This window comes from Chanodichthys erythropterus, chromosome 17 (assembly GCF_024489055.1).
Source record: "Chanodichthys erythropterus isolate Z2021 chromosome 17, ASM2448905v1, whole genome shotgun sequence".
In the NCBI taxonomy this organism is placed as follows: Eukaryota; Metazoa; Chordata; class Actinopteri; order Cypriniformes; family Xenocyprididae; genus Chanodichthys; species Chanodichthys erythropterus.
Genome location: NC_090237.1, coordinates 1,020,128 through 1,037,500, shown reverse-complemented (window position 1 = coordinate 1,037,500; position 17,373 = coordinate 1,020,128). Strand labels below are relative to the sequence as shown.

At 36.4% G+C, this 17,373-nt stretch overlaps 1 protein-coding gene across 2 annotated transcripts in view; it reads left to right on the top strand.

The window, feature by feature from the left end:
- Positions 1-529: 529 nt before the first annotated feature.
- inppl1a (inositol polyphosphate phosphatase-like 1a) overlaps positions 530-17,373 on the top strand; it is a 42,709-nt gene continuing 25,865 nt past the window's right edge. For both annotated transcript variants that reach the window (XM_067364799.1, XM_067364800.1), the window contains exon 1: positions 530-880. In XM_067364799.1, the coding sequence (XP_067220900.1) occupies positions 729-880 (152 nt within the window). In that variant the 5' untranslated portion in view covers positions 530-728. The remainder of the gene's footprint in view (positions 881-17,373) is intronic.

Below are 17,373 nucleotides of genomic sequence, written 5' to 3'. Positions count from 1 at the left end.
AACTTTAGACAGAAAAACACTGAAATATAATGAGAAGATCCAGCTATAACCTTCTGTGTTATTTTACTCTCTATAGACACAATCTGACACTACAACTGTATTCATTTACTCCACACTGCAGTTGTGTGTGTTGTTTATGCGTGTGAAAACACAAACTGACAGAGTGTGAGTGTGTGTGAAGTGTGATTCTGTCAGCTACTTTAAAGAGTGCTTGTTTTCTCAATTCTGTCATCCAAACTAAAATACAACATTACATTGTTCCACACAAACTGATAAACAATCTTTATAGTGCGGCTCAAATTGAGCCTAATTAAATTCAAGAGGCCTATAAAAACCCACAATATGAAAAATAACTACAAATAATTTGATAAAAATAGCATTAATAGTTTTCACTCATTTAAAACTGTCAGTGTGTGTTCAGAAATTGGGTTTAAAAAACAAACCCTCCCTAAGAAATATTCACTGGGTAAAGTGTGTGACAACTAGCCCCAGTGTGTCTGCAGCGCGTGTGCGCGCGCGCCGTGTCTCTGCGCGCCCCTGCTGTTGGATGTGAGCTGCTGTTGTGTGTTTCTCTCATGGAGGTTTTTCAGGAACTAACAGGAAAGCAGGAGAAACTCTGAAAACTTTAGACGCTCGAGCGGTGCGTGCGGCTGACGCGCGGCCCGCGGCTTCTGCGCCGCGTTTGCAGTGGATCCGGAGTGTGTTTTGGAGGATTACTGGATTCCGCGATGGCCGGAGTGTGTCCCGCTCCGCCGCTCTGGTATCACCGGGATCTGAGTCGCGCGGCGGCGGAGGAGCTGCTCGCTCGAGCCGGGCGGGACGGGAGTTTCCTGGTGCGGGACAGCGAGAGCGTGAACGGCGCGTACGCGTTATGCGTGCTGTAAGAGCCATGCTTTACTATTAAATATTTATATTTCACGTTATTTATCCAGAACACATCATATTTAGTGTGTTTGTGAACTTTCTTGCTTTCACACCCTGTGTACGCTGAAAGCGAGCGACGCGTCTTTATAACAGGAGCGTTGTGTTGTGTGCCTATAAATGAATGCACAAGCAACAGTTTGATTTAGAAAGCTCGTTTATATATATATATTTTAGAGTTTAGACGATTTAAAAGTTGTTTAGTGCCCAATATTATTAGTCAAGCTTTGTTTTGTGTTATTATTTTATAGTGTGTGTCATCAGAGTTTAGTTTTGTTGTGAAGCATGAGGGTTTATGTACAGTAAATTTCACTTCAGTGTACTAGTTTAAAATCCAAACACTTGAGTTGGCACGCGGGAGCCGCAGAGGTCACGTGACCAGTGTGACCTCCACCTCATCATGTATAAAAATAACTACATGCACTACTGTGAGCAACAGGCTGGTACCATGGCATTCTCTCCCATGGTCATGGAAAACTCTTTCTGGAATTATTCTGCAGGCGTGGAAAAGCCGTATAAATGCATGCATTTCTTATGATGCTTTTTAGTTAAAGGGTTAGTTCACCCGAAAATGAAAATAATGTCATTAATTACTCACCCTCATGCCGTTCCACACCCGTAAGATCTTCATTCATCTTCAGAACACAAGATATTTTTGATGAAATCAAATGGGCCTGCATAGCCAGCAATGACATTTCCTCTCTCAAGATCCATTAATGTACTAAAAACTTATTTAAATCAGTTCATGTGATTCAATATTAATATTATAAAGCCACAAGAATATTTTTGGTGCGCCAAAAAAACAAAATAACGACTTATTTAGTGATGGCCGATTTCAAAACACTGCTTCAGGAAGCTTCGGAGCGTTATGAATCTTTTGTGTCGAATCAGCGGTTCGGAGCGCCAAAGTCACGTGATTTCAGCAATTTGACACGCGATCTGAATCATGATTTGACACACTGATTCATAACGCTCCGAAGCTTCCTGAAGCAGTGTTTTGAAATCGGCCATCACTAAATAAGTCGTTATTTTGTTTTTTTGGCGCACCAAAAATATTCTTGTGGCTTTATAATATTAATATTGAACCACTGTACTCACATGAACTGATTTAAATATGTTTTTAGTACATTAATGGATCTTGAGAGAGGAAATGTAATTGCTGGCTATGTAGGCTTCACTGAGCCATTGGATTTCATCAAAAATATCTTAATTTGTGTTCTGAAGATGAATGAAGGTCTTACGGGTGTGGAACGACGTGAGTAATAAATGACATTATTTTCATTTTTGTGTGAACTAACCCTTAAACTCTGTTCTAAAATTGTTCTAGCATTGCTTGTGTATGGAAGTGAAACTTCCTTGATGTCTCGAGTTGGTGCTTCCCGTTGCATTGGTTAAACCAGTTTCCAAATGATTTCTTCTGACCATGCAAAACATTTTCAGTTTATTTTAAGAATCTGTGTGTAATCACAACAGACTGTGAGAGTCATGGATGAGTCATGATCAATGACTGAGAAAGTCCAACCCTATCTCATGATGTAAGTATTTTACAAGGTTAAGATAAGATTTTTACTGTGTAAGCATATCATACAAAAACTTAGGAATGAGAATGTATAAATTTGTACGAAAACATAAAATTTCTAGATAAAAATAAGCATTAAGGGGTACTACTATCCTTACCATCAACATTGCGTAAGCAGATTGTACAAAAACTCACGAATGACATTGGCTAATTCGTATAAATTCATACGAAAACGTAAAATTTTTAGATAAAAATAAGCATGAAAGGGCACCACTAACTGTCAATAGTGCGTAACCAGATTGTACAAAAACATACAAATGAAATTGGTTAATTCATATGAATTTGTACGATGTGAGTTTTCAAAAAAAAAGGATGAAGATGCACCACTAAACCTAAGCAGATCATACGAAAACTTAGGAATGAGATTGGTTAATTCGTATAAAAAAATGTATGTAAATTTTTTTTATATAATAATAAGCATGAAGGGGCACTACTAACCTTACCGTCAACGGTGCGTAAGCAGATTGTATGAAAACGTAAAAATGAAATTGGTTAATTTGTGTGAATTTGTACGATGTGAGTTTTCGAAAAAAAAGGATAAAGGTGCACCACCAAACCTAACCGTCAACTATGCTAGATCATATGAAAACACACGAATGACATTGGCTAATTCATATAAATTTGTACGAAAATATTAAATCTTTAGATAAAAATAAGCATGAAGGGGCACTACTAGCCTAACCATCAACGATGCTTAAAGGAACACTCCACTTTTTTTGAAAATAGGCTCATTTTCCAACTTCCCTAGAGTTAAACAGTTGAGTTTTACCGTTTTCGAATCCATTCAGCCGATCTCCGGTTCTGGCGGTACCACTTTTAGCATAGCTTAGCATAGTTCATTGAATCTGATTAGACCGTTAGCATTGCGCTTAAAAATGACCAAAGAGTTTTGATATTTTTCCTATTTAAAACTTGACTCTTCTGTAGTTAAATCGTGTACTAAGACCGACGGAAAATAAAAAGTTGTGATTTTCTAGGCTGATATGGCTAGGAACTATACTCTCATTCAGGCGTAATAATCAAGGAACTTTGCTGCAGTATCATGGCTGCAGCAGTGCAATGATATTACGCAGCGTCTCTCACATACGTCTCCATGGTGGCAAGGCACGTTCCCTGTGCAAGCAGGGGCTCACAGGCGCTGCGTAATATCATTGCACTGCTGCAGCCATGGAACGGCAGCAAAGTTCCTTGATTATTACGCCTGAACGAGAGTATAGTTCCTAGCCATATCAGCCTAGAAAATCACAACTTTTTATTTTCCGTCAGTCTTAGTACACGATTTAACTACAGAAGAGTCAAGTTTTAAATAGGAAAAATATCAAAACTCTTTGGTCATTTTTAAGCACGATGCTAACGGTCTAATCAGATTCAATGAACTATGCTAAGCTATGCTAAAAGTGGTACCGCCAGAACCGGAGATCGGCTGAATGGATTCGAAAACGGTAAAACTCAACTGTTTAACTCTAGGGGAGTTGGAAAATGAGCCTATTTTCAAAAAAAGTGGAGTGTTCCTTTAAGCCGATCATATGAAAACTCACGAATGAGATTGGCTGATTCGTATAAATTTGTATGAAAACGTAAAATTTTTAGATAAAAATAAGCATGAAGGGGCACCACTAACCTAACTGTCAACGTTGTGTAAGCAGATCATACGAAAATGTACAAATGAAATTGGTTAATTTGTGTGAATTCGTACAATTTGAGTTTTCAAAATAAAAGGATGGAGGTGCACAACTAAACCTAACCATCAATGATGCATAAGCAGATCTTTCAAAAATGTACAAATTAAATTGGCTAATTTGTATGAATTTGCAAAAAGTTATTTGTACAAAAATGTAAATTTTTTTAGAAAACACATAAGCAGAAAGGTGCACCACTAAACCTAAATATCAGTTTTGCATGAGCAGATCGTACAAGAACGTATGCTTTTTAGAAAACACATGCATTAAGGTGGAGTGCAAACAGGTTGTACGAAAACTTATGAATAAGATGAAGGTGCAGCACTAACCTAGGCCTAACCATCATTGGGACGAAAGCAGAGTATAATACGAAAACTTACAAATGAGATTGGCTAGTTCATATGAATTCGTACAGCGTGATTTATATTAGATTTTGAGAAAAAAGGAAGCATGAAGATTCATGCCTAAACCTAACCGTGCAGACTTTCAGAATATTCACACATTCGGACTTCTGATAAATTCAGACTTTCCAATAAATGTGCAATAAATTAATGTTTGCGAATTTTAAGCAGCGACATGATATTGACAACCAACGATTGTCAACTTACAACATTTTTCACAGTCGATCAAAATAGGCAAGTATTGTTTTAATGGCATATTTACTTGTGAATGTCCACTGAATGTCCAATGTAGTGTGATTAACAAGGCTATTGAATACGGATGTCCGAATGTGCGAATATAAAACCAACTTTACCCAAGTACTATGCAGATCGTAGGAATACGTGCAAATGAGATTGTACAAATTATATGAATTAGCCACCAATTCAGTAAAACATTACAAAATTGCCATGAGATTTTGTTGGAAATTCAGAGAATCCAGTATCTGAATGCGCTGCTGTACCATGGTATCGCCTCAGTACTGTAATGTAAGAGTTTCCACACACACATCAGCATCATGTGAATGCATTTTAAGGAAATGAATATTTCCTCTCTATTCAATTCAAATTTAGTTCAAGAGTAGCTCTGTGGATGTAAATAAGTGTGCTTTGTTTCCATCAGAACACACTGCATTCATTAACAGGCTGTTTTTATGACTGAGGTTTGTAATGGTTCTTAATAGCCCTTTAGTGTCAGAGATCCTCCTGTTATCATCGTTTGGCTGAGTTGATTCTTCGAAGCTCTTGATGTTAGATTGTTCTTCAGGTCAGCGTTTTGGTTTCTACCCAGCTAACAGGGAACATTCTCACTCAGAACTTTGGCTATCGTTCTGGCGAGGTTATGAACAAGCGTTCTTCCAGTAACATTAATAGAGCGTTCGTTCAAAGTTATCTGGTCTCTAATAATGTTCTCAAAACATTAGCACAAAAACGTTATTTATGCATACTAGTTTATACATTTTCTGAAATGTTAGAGTTAACGTTTTTTAAATGTTGCTACTTGTTTCAGAACGTCAGAGAACATTCAAAAGTAACATTCCCATAATATTTGCAGAATGATCAAATGTGTAACTCTCCAGAGCCTGCTGTCATGATCTAACACGGGTTGATGTTGATGGAGCTGATCTGAAGAGGTTTGGAAATGCAGTGTTTGGTCGGTGAAATGGAGGGGGTGTTTTTACAGCGGTGAGCGCGTCAGAACACGCTTGCATTTCTGAACGACGGCACTGTTGGCAGTTCACCAGAGGGCATGAAGTGTTCCATACAGACGTAGGGAGATTATACCGGTACGGCACACGTGTGTGCATGCTGGGATACTCAAGCCAGAACAAGTTTCTGTGTCTGTGTGTGTGGACTGGCGCAACAGATGAACTATTTTAAGCAGTTGGTGCACCTCTCGAGCCAGCTGTGAAAAACTGAATGACGTTCTTTTTATTTTTTTGACAAACACTCCAAGAGGAATCAAACATGCGTTTGTCTCATTTTTACACGTTTGAAGAATATGCGAGTGATGTTTGACCATGCAAAACGTTTCCACCTGAAAATCACTCCTCCACTTTGATCCCTTTCAAACTGGTTTTTGCCCAATTCACAGCACTGAAACGCCCTTGTAAAGCTTTTCTGGCTATCCTGACCTCAGCTCCGCCTTTAATACAGTCTGACTGTCTATCTCTCTGATAGAAAGTTTTACATTTCAATGCAAGATTTTCGATCTTCTACTGTCCCCCCAAAGCAAGGTGTCCCTCAGGGTTCGGTACTAGGTCCATTATTATTCCTCATCTACATACTACTCCTGGGTCAGATTTTACATCAACTAGGCCTATAACTTCTACACTGATGACATCCAAATCCTGTAAACCTGCTCTATTCACTTAAATTGAAAAAGATTCTGCTTGTGTGAATGAAATAAGATGATTAAACTCCAAATATCTGAAACTAAACATGTGATTATCATCACTGGAACTCGTTTGAATAATATGTTAGTGATGTTTGACCATGCAAAGCATTTTCACCTGAATATGGTGCATCTGATCACTCCTCCCCTTTCAATCTGGTTTTCACAAACTTCTCTGTACTGATACGCCCTTGTAAAGCTCTCTTTGTACTTCTACTTCTCGACCTCCGCTCTGCCTTTGATATTGTCAGTCATAAATGACTTATTTCCCGCCTCTCGGATGTAGGTATTTCCAGGGTGTTGCCCTTTCTTGGCTTTTCCTTCTGTCACTTTGATAGACAGTTCTACATTTCAATGCAGGATTTTCGATCTTCTACTGTCCTCCCGAAGCAAGGTGTCCCTCAGGGTTCGGTTCTAGGTCCATTAGTATTCCTAATCTACATACTACTCCTGGGTCAGATTTTACATCAACTAGGCCTATCATTTCTACACTGATGACATCCAAATCCATACTGTCTGTAAATCTGCTCTATCCACTTAAATTGAAACAATTCTGCTTATGTGAATGAAATAAAAAGATGGCTCCACTCCAGCCTTCTGAAACTAAACATAGATCATCACTGGAACTCCTTCACTTGCCAGCAAAATTCGTCATGCCTTCACCTGTGAGATTGATAGTACTCTCATTATACCTTCTGGAACTGTGTGTTATTCTTGATCCCTCCCTCTCCTTTGAGGCTCATATCCACTCCATCACCAAAACAACATTTTTTCACTTACGTCGCACTGCCCAGCTCCATCCCTTTCATTAGCGTCAGCGATTCTGAAACAGTCATCCATGCATTTGTCTCATGGCATCTTGATCTCATCTGCTAGCTCCATTGCCAGATTACAGTATATTCAAAACTCTGCTGCATGTTATGTTCTGTATTTTGTTTTTGCTGTGTGCTTCCTTGTTTATGTAATGCCCCATTTTCTGTCTTTGTATTATCTTTATCTGCTCTAATTGTAATATTCTACTCCATTGCTTGTACTATTGCCAACTCTATTGCAGTCATGTCTGAAGCACAAACGCCGCACTTACAGGCTTAACTTTAATAGTCAGTGCTAGAGGTTTCAGCACATCACTATCAGCACTAGTACTGCTGAGGATTGACTTAAATAGTGTGTAACTGCCATTATGATACACAAGTGATGTTTTCACAGGAAATAAGGGTGTTATTTGAAACATTAATTTCTTACATTCATTTTTTTAAAATTCTTCATGTTTGTTTTTTGTGGGAAGTTTTTGTGTGCTTTTAACTTATTCAACCTGATCGTACCCAGTGTTATTTGAGATACTATTATGGTTTTTATTAAATTTTAGATACAATTTTAGTAATTTAATTCAATTGTGATTTTGTCATAATTTTTAAGAATATGTCTATATAGTTGTATACATTTTTATTTAGTTTTAGTTATTTTAGCACATCATGTTAAACTAAATGAAAATGAGAAATGTGGGCTTGGACTCTAGATAAATAACTTTATTTTTTAAAATATAACTTATTTTATTTCAGGTAACATTTATTTTATTTCAAGTAAGGGATAGGCCTGTCATGATCATGAATTTTGTGCTGAAGATTTATTGCCATTAAAATAATTGTGAATGATTATGATGATTTATTGACGATTATATGAATGATTTATTTCTCTTTTGTTCATGTTACTTGAAATCATATATAATATAATAATAAAATTATAATAAAATAGGCCCATATGATTTAGTTTAATGCTGAGGAAATTAATAATTATATAATATAATATATCATACAATAGTATATAATATATATAGTATAGTGTAGTGTATAATATGTAGTGCTGTCAAAGCGATTTATTGCATCTAACATAAAACTTTGTGTATAAATTTAAAAAAAAACAAATATATATATATATATTATATATATATATATATATATATATATATATATATATATATTTACAAACTTTTATGTTAGATTAATCGATTTGACAGCACTAGTTATGATCATATAATAGTATATAATCATCATATAATAGTACATAGTATATAATATGTAGTGCTGTCAAAGCAATTAATTGCATCTAACATAAAATGTATAAGTGTGTATATATATTCATAAATATATTTACAAACTTTTATGTTGAATTAATCGATTTGACAGCACTAATAATATAATATAATGTAATATAATAATGCAGTCTGATTAAACCCACAAATCTTCATTTTATATGAAGGAAGACCTTTGACTATCTTTGTGTACTTTATAACAGTGTTTTTTATATTATTTGGCAAAATGTGATTGAAATTTAAACTGCACAGTTATTGCTTCTATCTCAAATAATTGCAATTAGATTGAATAACAACGATCAGACAATTAATCAATAATCACGATAGGCCTCGCGGACATGTTTTAGTTTTAGTTACAGTAATAACCCTGATCGTGTCCCAGTATTCGACTTCACTCGTCCTGCAGTGTTTGTGCTCCAGATGTGAATGATTCCTCCAGTGTCTTCTGCTGCTACTTCACTAGGGATCAGATGTCGATGTTGAGTTTTGCACGGTCACACACGGCTCATGGTTCTGCAATCAGAAAATCTAGTTAAACCCTTTTATGTCTGCAGTAAAAAGTTTCTTTCCGCATTGTTTGCTAAATTGTTTTGTGTGTCTATTCAAACACATAAGCATAAAAATAGTACGAGGAGGATTTGAGCTCAGAAGTTTCCGTGGATTCCAAACGAGTCTTCTGCGTCTTGAGTTTTGGCATCAAGTGCCGTTTTCCATCTTTTGGGTTTGTGAGTCGTAAAGTCTCTTCCTCAGGCATCGGAGGGACATTAGAGGACGCGTTTAACAGATCCAGGAGAGCGTTCAGTCTGTTCAGCTCATATTAAACCCTAGAACCAGAGGAAAAACAAGATTGAAGCCCAGTTATTTCCCTCTAATCCATTACTGTAATGTGAGAAAAATATATTTTAATTGAGTTATGTATCCATCATAGATGTATTTGTTGTACTGCCTTGTTTTTGTTGAGATGTTTATTCTCCCAGTTTTTTTTTTTTTTTTTTTTTTATCTGGGAAGTGAATGTTTTCATGCATCTTTATTGACATCAGCATTATAACACAATGAATCCAGTGTTTTCAAGTTTGTGGTTTTGTGGTCCTGCAAAGTATGTCATTGGTTTGCATGAACAGGAAATGACCTGGAGGTGTGTGTGTGTGTGTGTGTGTACATTTTTGTGATTTATGAGGACACAAATGTGTATAATGACTGGGTATTACTTTGGTATTACGACGTAAACATGTTTTATGAGGACATTTCATGAGTCCTCGTATTTAAAATAGTTAAAAAAAACATACTAAACAATGTTTTATTAAAAATGTAAAAATGCAGAATGTTTCCAGTGATGGGTAGGTTAGTGTAGGGGGAGAGAATGTACAGTTTGTACAGTATAAAAACCATTACGCGAGTATGAGTATATGAGTGTATGTGTGAGTGTTTGAATATGTGTGTGAGTATGTGTGAGTATCAGTGTGAGTATGCGAGTATGTGTGAGTGTTTGAATATGTGTGATTGTGTATGTGTGAGTATGTGTGAGTGTCTGTGAGTGTTTGAATATGTGTGATTGTGTATGTGTGAGTATCAGTGTGTGAGTATGCAAGTATGTGTGAGTGTTTGAATATGTGTGAGTGAGTATGTGCGAGTATCTGTGAGTGTCTGAGTGTTTGATTATGTGTGTGAGTGTGTGAGTATGAGTGAGTATGAGTGTGTGAGTGTATGAATATGTGTGAGTATGAGTGTGTGAGTGTATGAATATGTGTGAGTATGAGTGTGTGAGTGTATGAATATGTGAGTATATGAGTGTCTGTGTGAGTATGTGTGAGTGTCTGAGTGTTTGAATATGTGTGTGAGTATGTGTGAGTATGAGTGTGTGAGTATGCGAGTATGTGTGAGTGTGTGAGTATGTGTGAGTCTATGAATATGTGTGAGTATGTGTGTGTGAGTGTATGAATATGTGTGAGTATATGAATGTCTGTGTGAGTATGTGTGAGTGTCTGAGTGTTTGAATATGTGTGTGAGTATGTGCAAGTATGAGTGTGAGTATGCGAGTATGTGTGAGTGTTTGAATATGTGTGAGTTTGTGCGAGTATGAGTGTGTGAGTATGCAAGTATGTGTGAGTGTGTGAGTATGAGTGTGAGTGTATGAATATGTGTGAGTATGAGTGTGTGAGTATGCGAGTATGTGTGAGTGTGTGAGTATGAGTGTGTGAGTGTGTGAGTATGAATATGTGTGAGTATGAGTGTGTGAGTATGTGTGAGTGTCTGAGTGTTTGAATATGTGTGTGAGTGTGCGAGTATCAGTGTGTGAGTATGCAAGTATGTGTGAGTGTTTGAATATGTGTGAGTGAGTATGTGCGAGTATCTGAGTGTCTGAGCGTTTGATTATGTGTGTGAGTGTGTGAGTATGAGTGAGTGAGTGTATGAATATGTGAGTATATGAGTGTCTGTGAGTATGTGTGAGTGTCTGTGAGTGTTTGAATGTGTGTGTGAGTATGTGTGTGAGTATGCGAGTATGTGTGAGTGTGTGAGTATGTGTGAGTCTATGAATATGTGTGAGTATGAGTGTGTGAGTGTATGAATATGTGTGAGTATATGAGTGTCTGTGTGAGTATGTGTGAGTGTCTGAGTGTTTGAATATGTGTGAGTATGTGCAAGTATGAGTGTGTGAGTATGCGAGTATGTGTGAGTGTGTGAGTGTATGAATATGTGTGAGTGAGTGTGTGAGTATGCGAGTATGTGTGAGTCTATGAATATGTGTGAGTGTGTGAGTATGTGTGAGTATGAGTGTGAGTATGTGTGAGTATGAGTGTGTGAGTATGCGAGTATGTGTGAGTGTTTGAATATGTGTGAGTGTTTGAATATGTGTGAGTATATGAGTGTCTGTGAGTATGTGTGAGTGTCTGAGTGTTTGAATATGTGTGTGAGTATGTGCGAGTATGAGTGTGTGAGTATGCGAGTATGTCTGAGTGTTTGAATATGTGTGTGAGTATGTGCGAGTATGAGTGTGTGAGTATGCGAGTATGTGTGAGTGTTTGAATATGTGTGAATTTGTGCGAGTATGAGTGTGTGAGTATGCGAGTATGTGTGAGTGTGTGAGTATGTGTGAGTGTATGAATATGTGTGAGTATGCGAGTATGTGTGAGTGTGTGAGTATGAGTGTGTGAGTCTGAATATGTGTGAGTATGAGTGTGTGAGTGTATGAATATGTGTGAGTATATGAGTGTCTGTGAGTATGTGTGAGTGTCTGAGTGTTTGAATATGTGTGTGAGTATGTGCGAGTATGAGTGTGTGAGTATGCGAGTATGTGTGAGTGTGAGTATGCGAGTGTGTGAGTGTTTGAATATGTGTGAGTTTGTGCGAGTATGAGTGTGTGAGTATGCAAGTATGTGTGAGTGTGTGAGTATGTGTGTGTGAGTGTATGAATATGTGTGAGTATGAGTGTGTGAGTATGCAAGTATGTGTGAGTGTGTGAGTATGAGTGTGTGAGTCTATGAATATGTGAGTATGAGTGTGTGAGTATGTGTGAGTGTCTGAGTGTTTGAATATGTGTGTGAGTGTGCGAGTATCAGTGTGTGAGTATGAGTGTGTGAGTCTATGAATATGTGAGTATGAGTGTGTGAGTATGTGTGAGTGTCTGAGTGTTTGAATATGTGTGTGAGTGTGCGAGTATCAGTGTGTGAGTATGCAAGTATGTGTGAGTGTTTGAATATGTGTGAGTGAGTATGTGCGAGTATCTGTGAGTGTCTGTGAGTGAGCGTTTGATTATGTGTGTGAGTGTGTGAGTGTGTGAGTATGAGTGAGTGAGTGTATGAATATGTGAGTATATGAGTGTCTGTGTGAGTATGTGTGAGTGTCTGTGAGTGTTTGAATGTGTGTGTGAGTATGTGTGTGAGTATGCGAGTATGTGTGAGTGTGTGAGTATGTGTGAGTCTATGAATATGTGTGAGTATGAGTGTATGAGTGTAAGAATATGTGTGAGTATATGAGTGTCTGTGTGAGTATGTGTGAGTGTCTGAGTGTTTGAATATGTGTGAGTATGTGCAAGTATGAGTGTGTGAGTATGCGAGTATGTGTGAGTGTGAGTGTGTGAGTGTATGAATATGTGTGAGTGAGTGTGTGAGTATGAGTGTGTGAGTCTATGAATATGTGTGAGTATGAGTGTGTGAGTGTATGAATATGTGTGAGTATATGAGTGTCTGTGAGTATGCGAGTATGTCTGAGTGTTTGAATATGTGTGTGAGTATGTGCGAGTATGAGTGTGTGAGTATGCGAGTATGTGTGAGTGTTTGAATATGTGTGAGTTTGTGCGAGTATGAGTGTGTGAGTATGCGAGTATGTGTGAGTGTGTGAGTGTATGAATATGTGTGAGTATGCGAGTATGTGTGAGTGTGTGAGTATGAGTGTGTGAGTCTATGAATATGTGTGAGTATGCGAGTGTGTGAGTGTTTGAATATGTGAGTATATGAGTGTCTGTGTGAGTATGTGTGAGTGTCTGAGTGTTTGAATATGTGTGTGAGTATGTGCGAGTATGAGTGTGTGAGTATGCGAGTATGTGTTAGTGTTTGAATATGTGTGAGTTTGTGCGAGTATGAGTGTGCGAGTATGAGTGTGTGAGTATGCGAGTATGTGTGAGTGTGTGAGTATGTGTGAGTGTATGAATATGTGTGAGTATGCGAGTATGTGAGTGTTTGAATATGTGTCAGTATATGAGTGTCTGTGTGAGTATGTGTGAGTGTATGAGTGTTTGAATATGTGTGTGAATATGTGCGAGTATGAGTGTGTGAGTATGCGAGTATGTGTGAGTGTGTGAGTATGAGTGTGTGAGTGTATGAATATGTGTGAGTATTTGAGTGAGTGTTTGAATATGTGTGTGAGTATGTGCGAGTATGAGTGTGTGAGTATGAGTGTGTGTGTGAGTATGTGTGAGTGCGAGTATGAGTTTGTGAGTATGTGTGAGTCTGTGAGTGTATGAATATGTGTGAGTATGTGCGAGTATGAGTGTGTGTGTGAGTATGTGTGAGTATGAGTGTGCGAGTATGAGTGTGTGTGTGAGTATGTGTGAGTGCGAGTATGAGTTTGTGAGTATGTGTGAGTCTGTGAGTGTATGAATATGTGTGAGTATGTGCGAGTATGAGTGTGTGAGTGTGTGTGAGTATATGAGTGTCTGTGTGAGTGTATTAATGTGTGTGTGAGTATGTGCGTGTGTGTGTGTGAGTGAATGGGTGAGTGTGTTCTTGTAAACATGGTTAATGTGGACACAAATGTGTAATGACAGGTATTACAACGTAAACATGGTTTATGTGGACACTTCCTGTGTCCTTGTAAACCAAACGACTTTGAAATTCAAAAAATGCAGACAGTTTCCTGTGATGGGCAGGTTTAGGGGGAGAGAATGTACAGTTTGTACAGTATAAAAACCATTACATCTATGGAGAGTCCCCGTAAACCACATTTACAAGTGTGTGAGTGTGTGTGAGTCCCTACATAATGGGGACAAAATATCCCCACAAAGATGGAAATATCCAATAATACTCTGTGATGGGCAGGTTTAGGGTTAGGGGAGAGAATAGACAGTTTGTACAGTATAAAAATCATGTCTATGGAAACGAACGTGTGTGTGTGTGTGTGTGTGTGTGTGTGTGTGAGACCTTCAAGCTTTCACCAGCTCAAACTGAAATAACCCAGGGAGGAGTCGACAGGCCTCTTCTGTCTGTGGTCTCTCACACACACTTCAGTTTGGTGTGTTTCCTCATGCTGTTTTCTGTCTGTTCATCTCATCTGTCTGTGTGTGTCTATAAAAACACGCGTTCAGACGCCGGTGATCCTGCCAGTAGAAAAGGGAAGCGTCTGTGTTTGTGCTGAGATGTGCAAGACAGTCTTGTGATTCTCCAGTCAAATTTATTTGTTAGCTTCATTACGGAAAATCATGATGTTAATGTTTATAGTATCTTATAGTTGCATCTAGCAGATTAGATCTGTGCAGTAATTATGTTTTGCAATTGTGACCTGGTTGTGGGTTTGGATGTTCAGTGTTTTTTTTCAGTCATTCAGATTATTAACACTTATCTTCACATTGATTTTACTCCGTTGTGGAGCATCTAAAACCAGTTTAATTGTGGTAAAATGACTGAAATGCTCAAGCTCAAGCTTTATTTCTATAGCTTATTATCCAATACAGATCGTTTCAATGCAGCTTCACAGTAATAAACAGGAAAATAACAAAACAATGATGCAAACTTGATATGAGACAAATATGAGACAAATTCACATTCTGCTGTAAAGAAGCTCTAAAAAGACTAAAAGTTACAACATACAAAAAATGCAACAGTTAATTGTTAGTCCATTAAATAATATTAACAGATGCAACTTTTGATTTCAATAATTTATCAGTAAATGTTGAAATGAACATCAAATAAGATTAATAAACATTATTTTGATCACGTCATGGCAACTTATGTTTTTATATTAACTAATCAAAATAATTAACAAATCCCAGCAAACACAGAACGTTCCACTAATGTTAGTATTTAGTTGCCATTTGGTTATTTTTGGGGACTAATAATATTCTTGGAATGTTCTTTTTAGGTTTTATTATTTTTAACTATAAAATAACATTTCCAAAACATTGGGAGTTTATTTTTATATAACATAAAAATAACTAATACAGAACGTTGCAGGGAGGTTGTTTTTAAATAACTTAAACATAGCTTTTACAGAACGCTCTGTAATGGTTATTTTTAGGTTACTATCTTTATAACCAACTACAATGTAGAAAAATTATTTTCATGATTTATCATCACAACTTTTTTTCTTTTGTCAAATCAACTTATATTTAATGATAATTAATGTGGTTCAGATAACATAATATTTTCAGTTTAGATTTATTAAACCAATCTCCTTCATGGTATTAACTAAAATTTTTAATGTCAATGAACTCAATTTTAAGGCAACCAGGAAATTTACTTTTTTTAAGTTAAACCAACAATAGTTTTTTACAGTGTAACCTTCCAAAGTGTTGCTGATGTTTTTGTATAATGGCTCTGAAATTAGTTTAATACAGCATTTAATAAAAAGTAGAAAATAGATCAGTCAAAACACGTTATAATGGTCAGATCGATCCAACTTTATAGCTAAAATATATACTATGTATTATTATATTATTTATATATATATATATTAGATTTGACAAGCCTGTATTTTTGTTTACGGACCAAAACAAGCTTGTCCTGCTAAACTTTACAATTCAGTGGCAAGAAATAAATGTACTAATATCCTACTTTGAGTCAAATAATTGTTTATTGTTAATTATTGTTAATGTCTATGAATACATATTTTAAAAAACATAGATTGTGTCTATTGTAAATGTAGTAAATCTTACATAGTAATGGAAAAATTCTGTTAAGAAAACTTTCCTGACTAAGTAAAAACAAACGTTAAATATGAACCAAAAATTGTTAGCTGGGTTTCAACTTTTTTTAATAAGTTATAATAGTTTTTTTTAAGTCAGTTTAATATAATTTAAGTTGAAATGACTTGTACAGCCAATTTGATTGTACTTAATGTAAGGCAGCAACTGAACTTCAGTTCTTAAGTTAAAATATGTGGATATTTTGTTAACTAATGTTTAACCTTATTATAAAGTATTACCATAACAACTAAAGTTGAGAACTCATAAATGCTTTACAGGCCTTATTTTTAAGTTAACTCAACTCCTTTTTTTACAGTGTTGAGTCTCTGTGTATATATGAGTGTTTATGGATGTTTTTCTCTTTTATTATAGTGACCTTTTAAAACACACACACAAACACACACTGCTGTAGTGGTTGTCATAGCGACGTGGCTCTTGGCACACACTGATGATGACTTAGAGACGCCACACAGCTGGCACAGTGTGTGTGTGTGTGTGTGTGTGTGTGTGTGTGTGTCGCCAGGTCAAATATGACACAGGAAGAGATTAAACACAGAGAGAAGAGTCCAGAAACACACACATCCATGCAGTTTTAATGGTGTGAGGCCAAACACACATTGTGAAAGCATTACGGTTCAGTAACACGGCAGGTGTCACGCGTGTTTGACATGCAAACGGCACATGTGGGAGAACTAGACGTCCAAAGGCTTTATTATACACACGTTTACACTCTGTTTCTGTTTGTCTCACTTTCCCTCTTCATTTCACTCTCTCTGCTCTACTTCCTGTTCCTAGAGAGACACACACATGGATTGATGCTTTATTGTGCATTTGCAAACATACTTAAATATTTTGTGGATGAATTTTGTTGTTTTCAAGATAGTTTGCTTATCAAATGATATGTGAAAGGTTCTCAGATTTCTGTTCGTGTTTCTGGATCTACTAACAGAAAGAAACACACACACGCACACACTCGCTCATGGATTTGTTAGTCAAAACAACATGAGCGTGTTTGTGTGTCTCTTAACCAAACTTAAAAAACTAATTTGTATTATTTTATTATTATTTATTTATTGTTATAGTTTTTATTAATATTTTGAATTTGTTTTATTTATTTTAGATTTTGAGTTTTAATTTTCATTTGAGTTATTTTTGTAATGTTGTTTTATTAGTTTTTGTTCTTTGTATATATTACTATTTAGGTTTGACTGGTTTTTATTTCAGTTTTAGGTTGTTGTTTTTTTATTTCCATTTAGTAATTTTAGTGCTGATTTTTAAATTTTAGTTATCATTCTAATTTTCTTTTAGTTTAAGTTTTTCATCTAACAATTTTACATACACACACACACATATAAGTTATATTATGTTAAGTTTAAA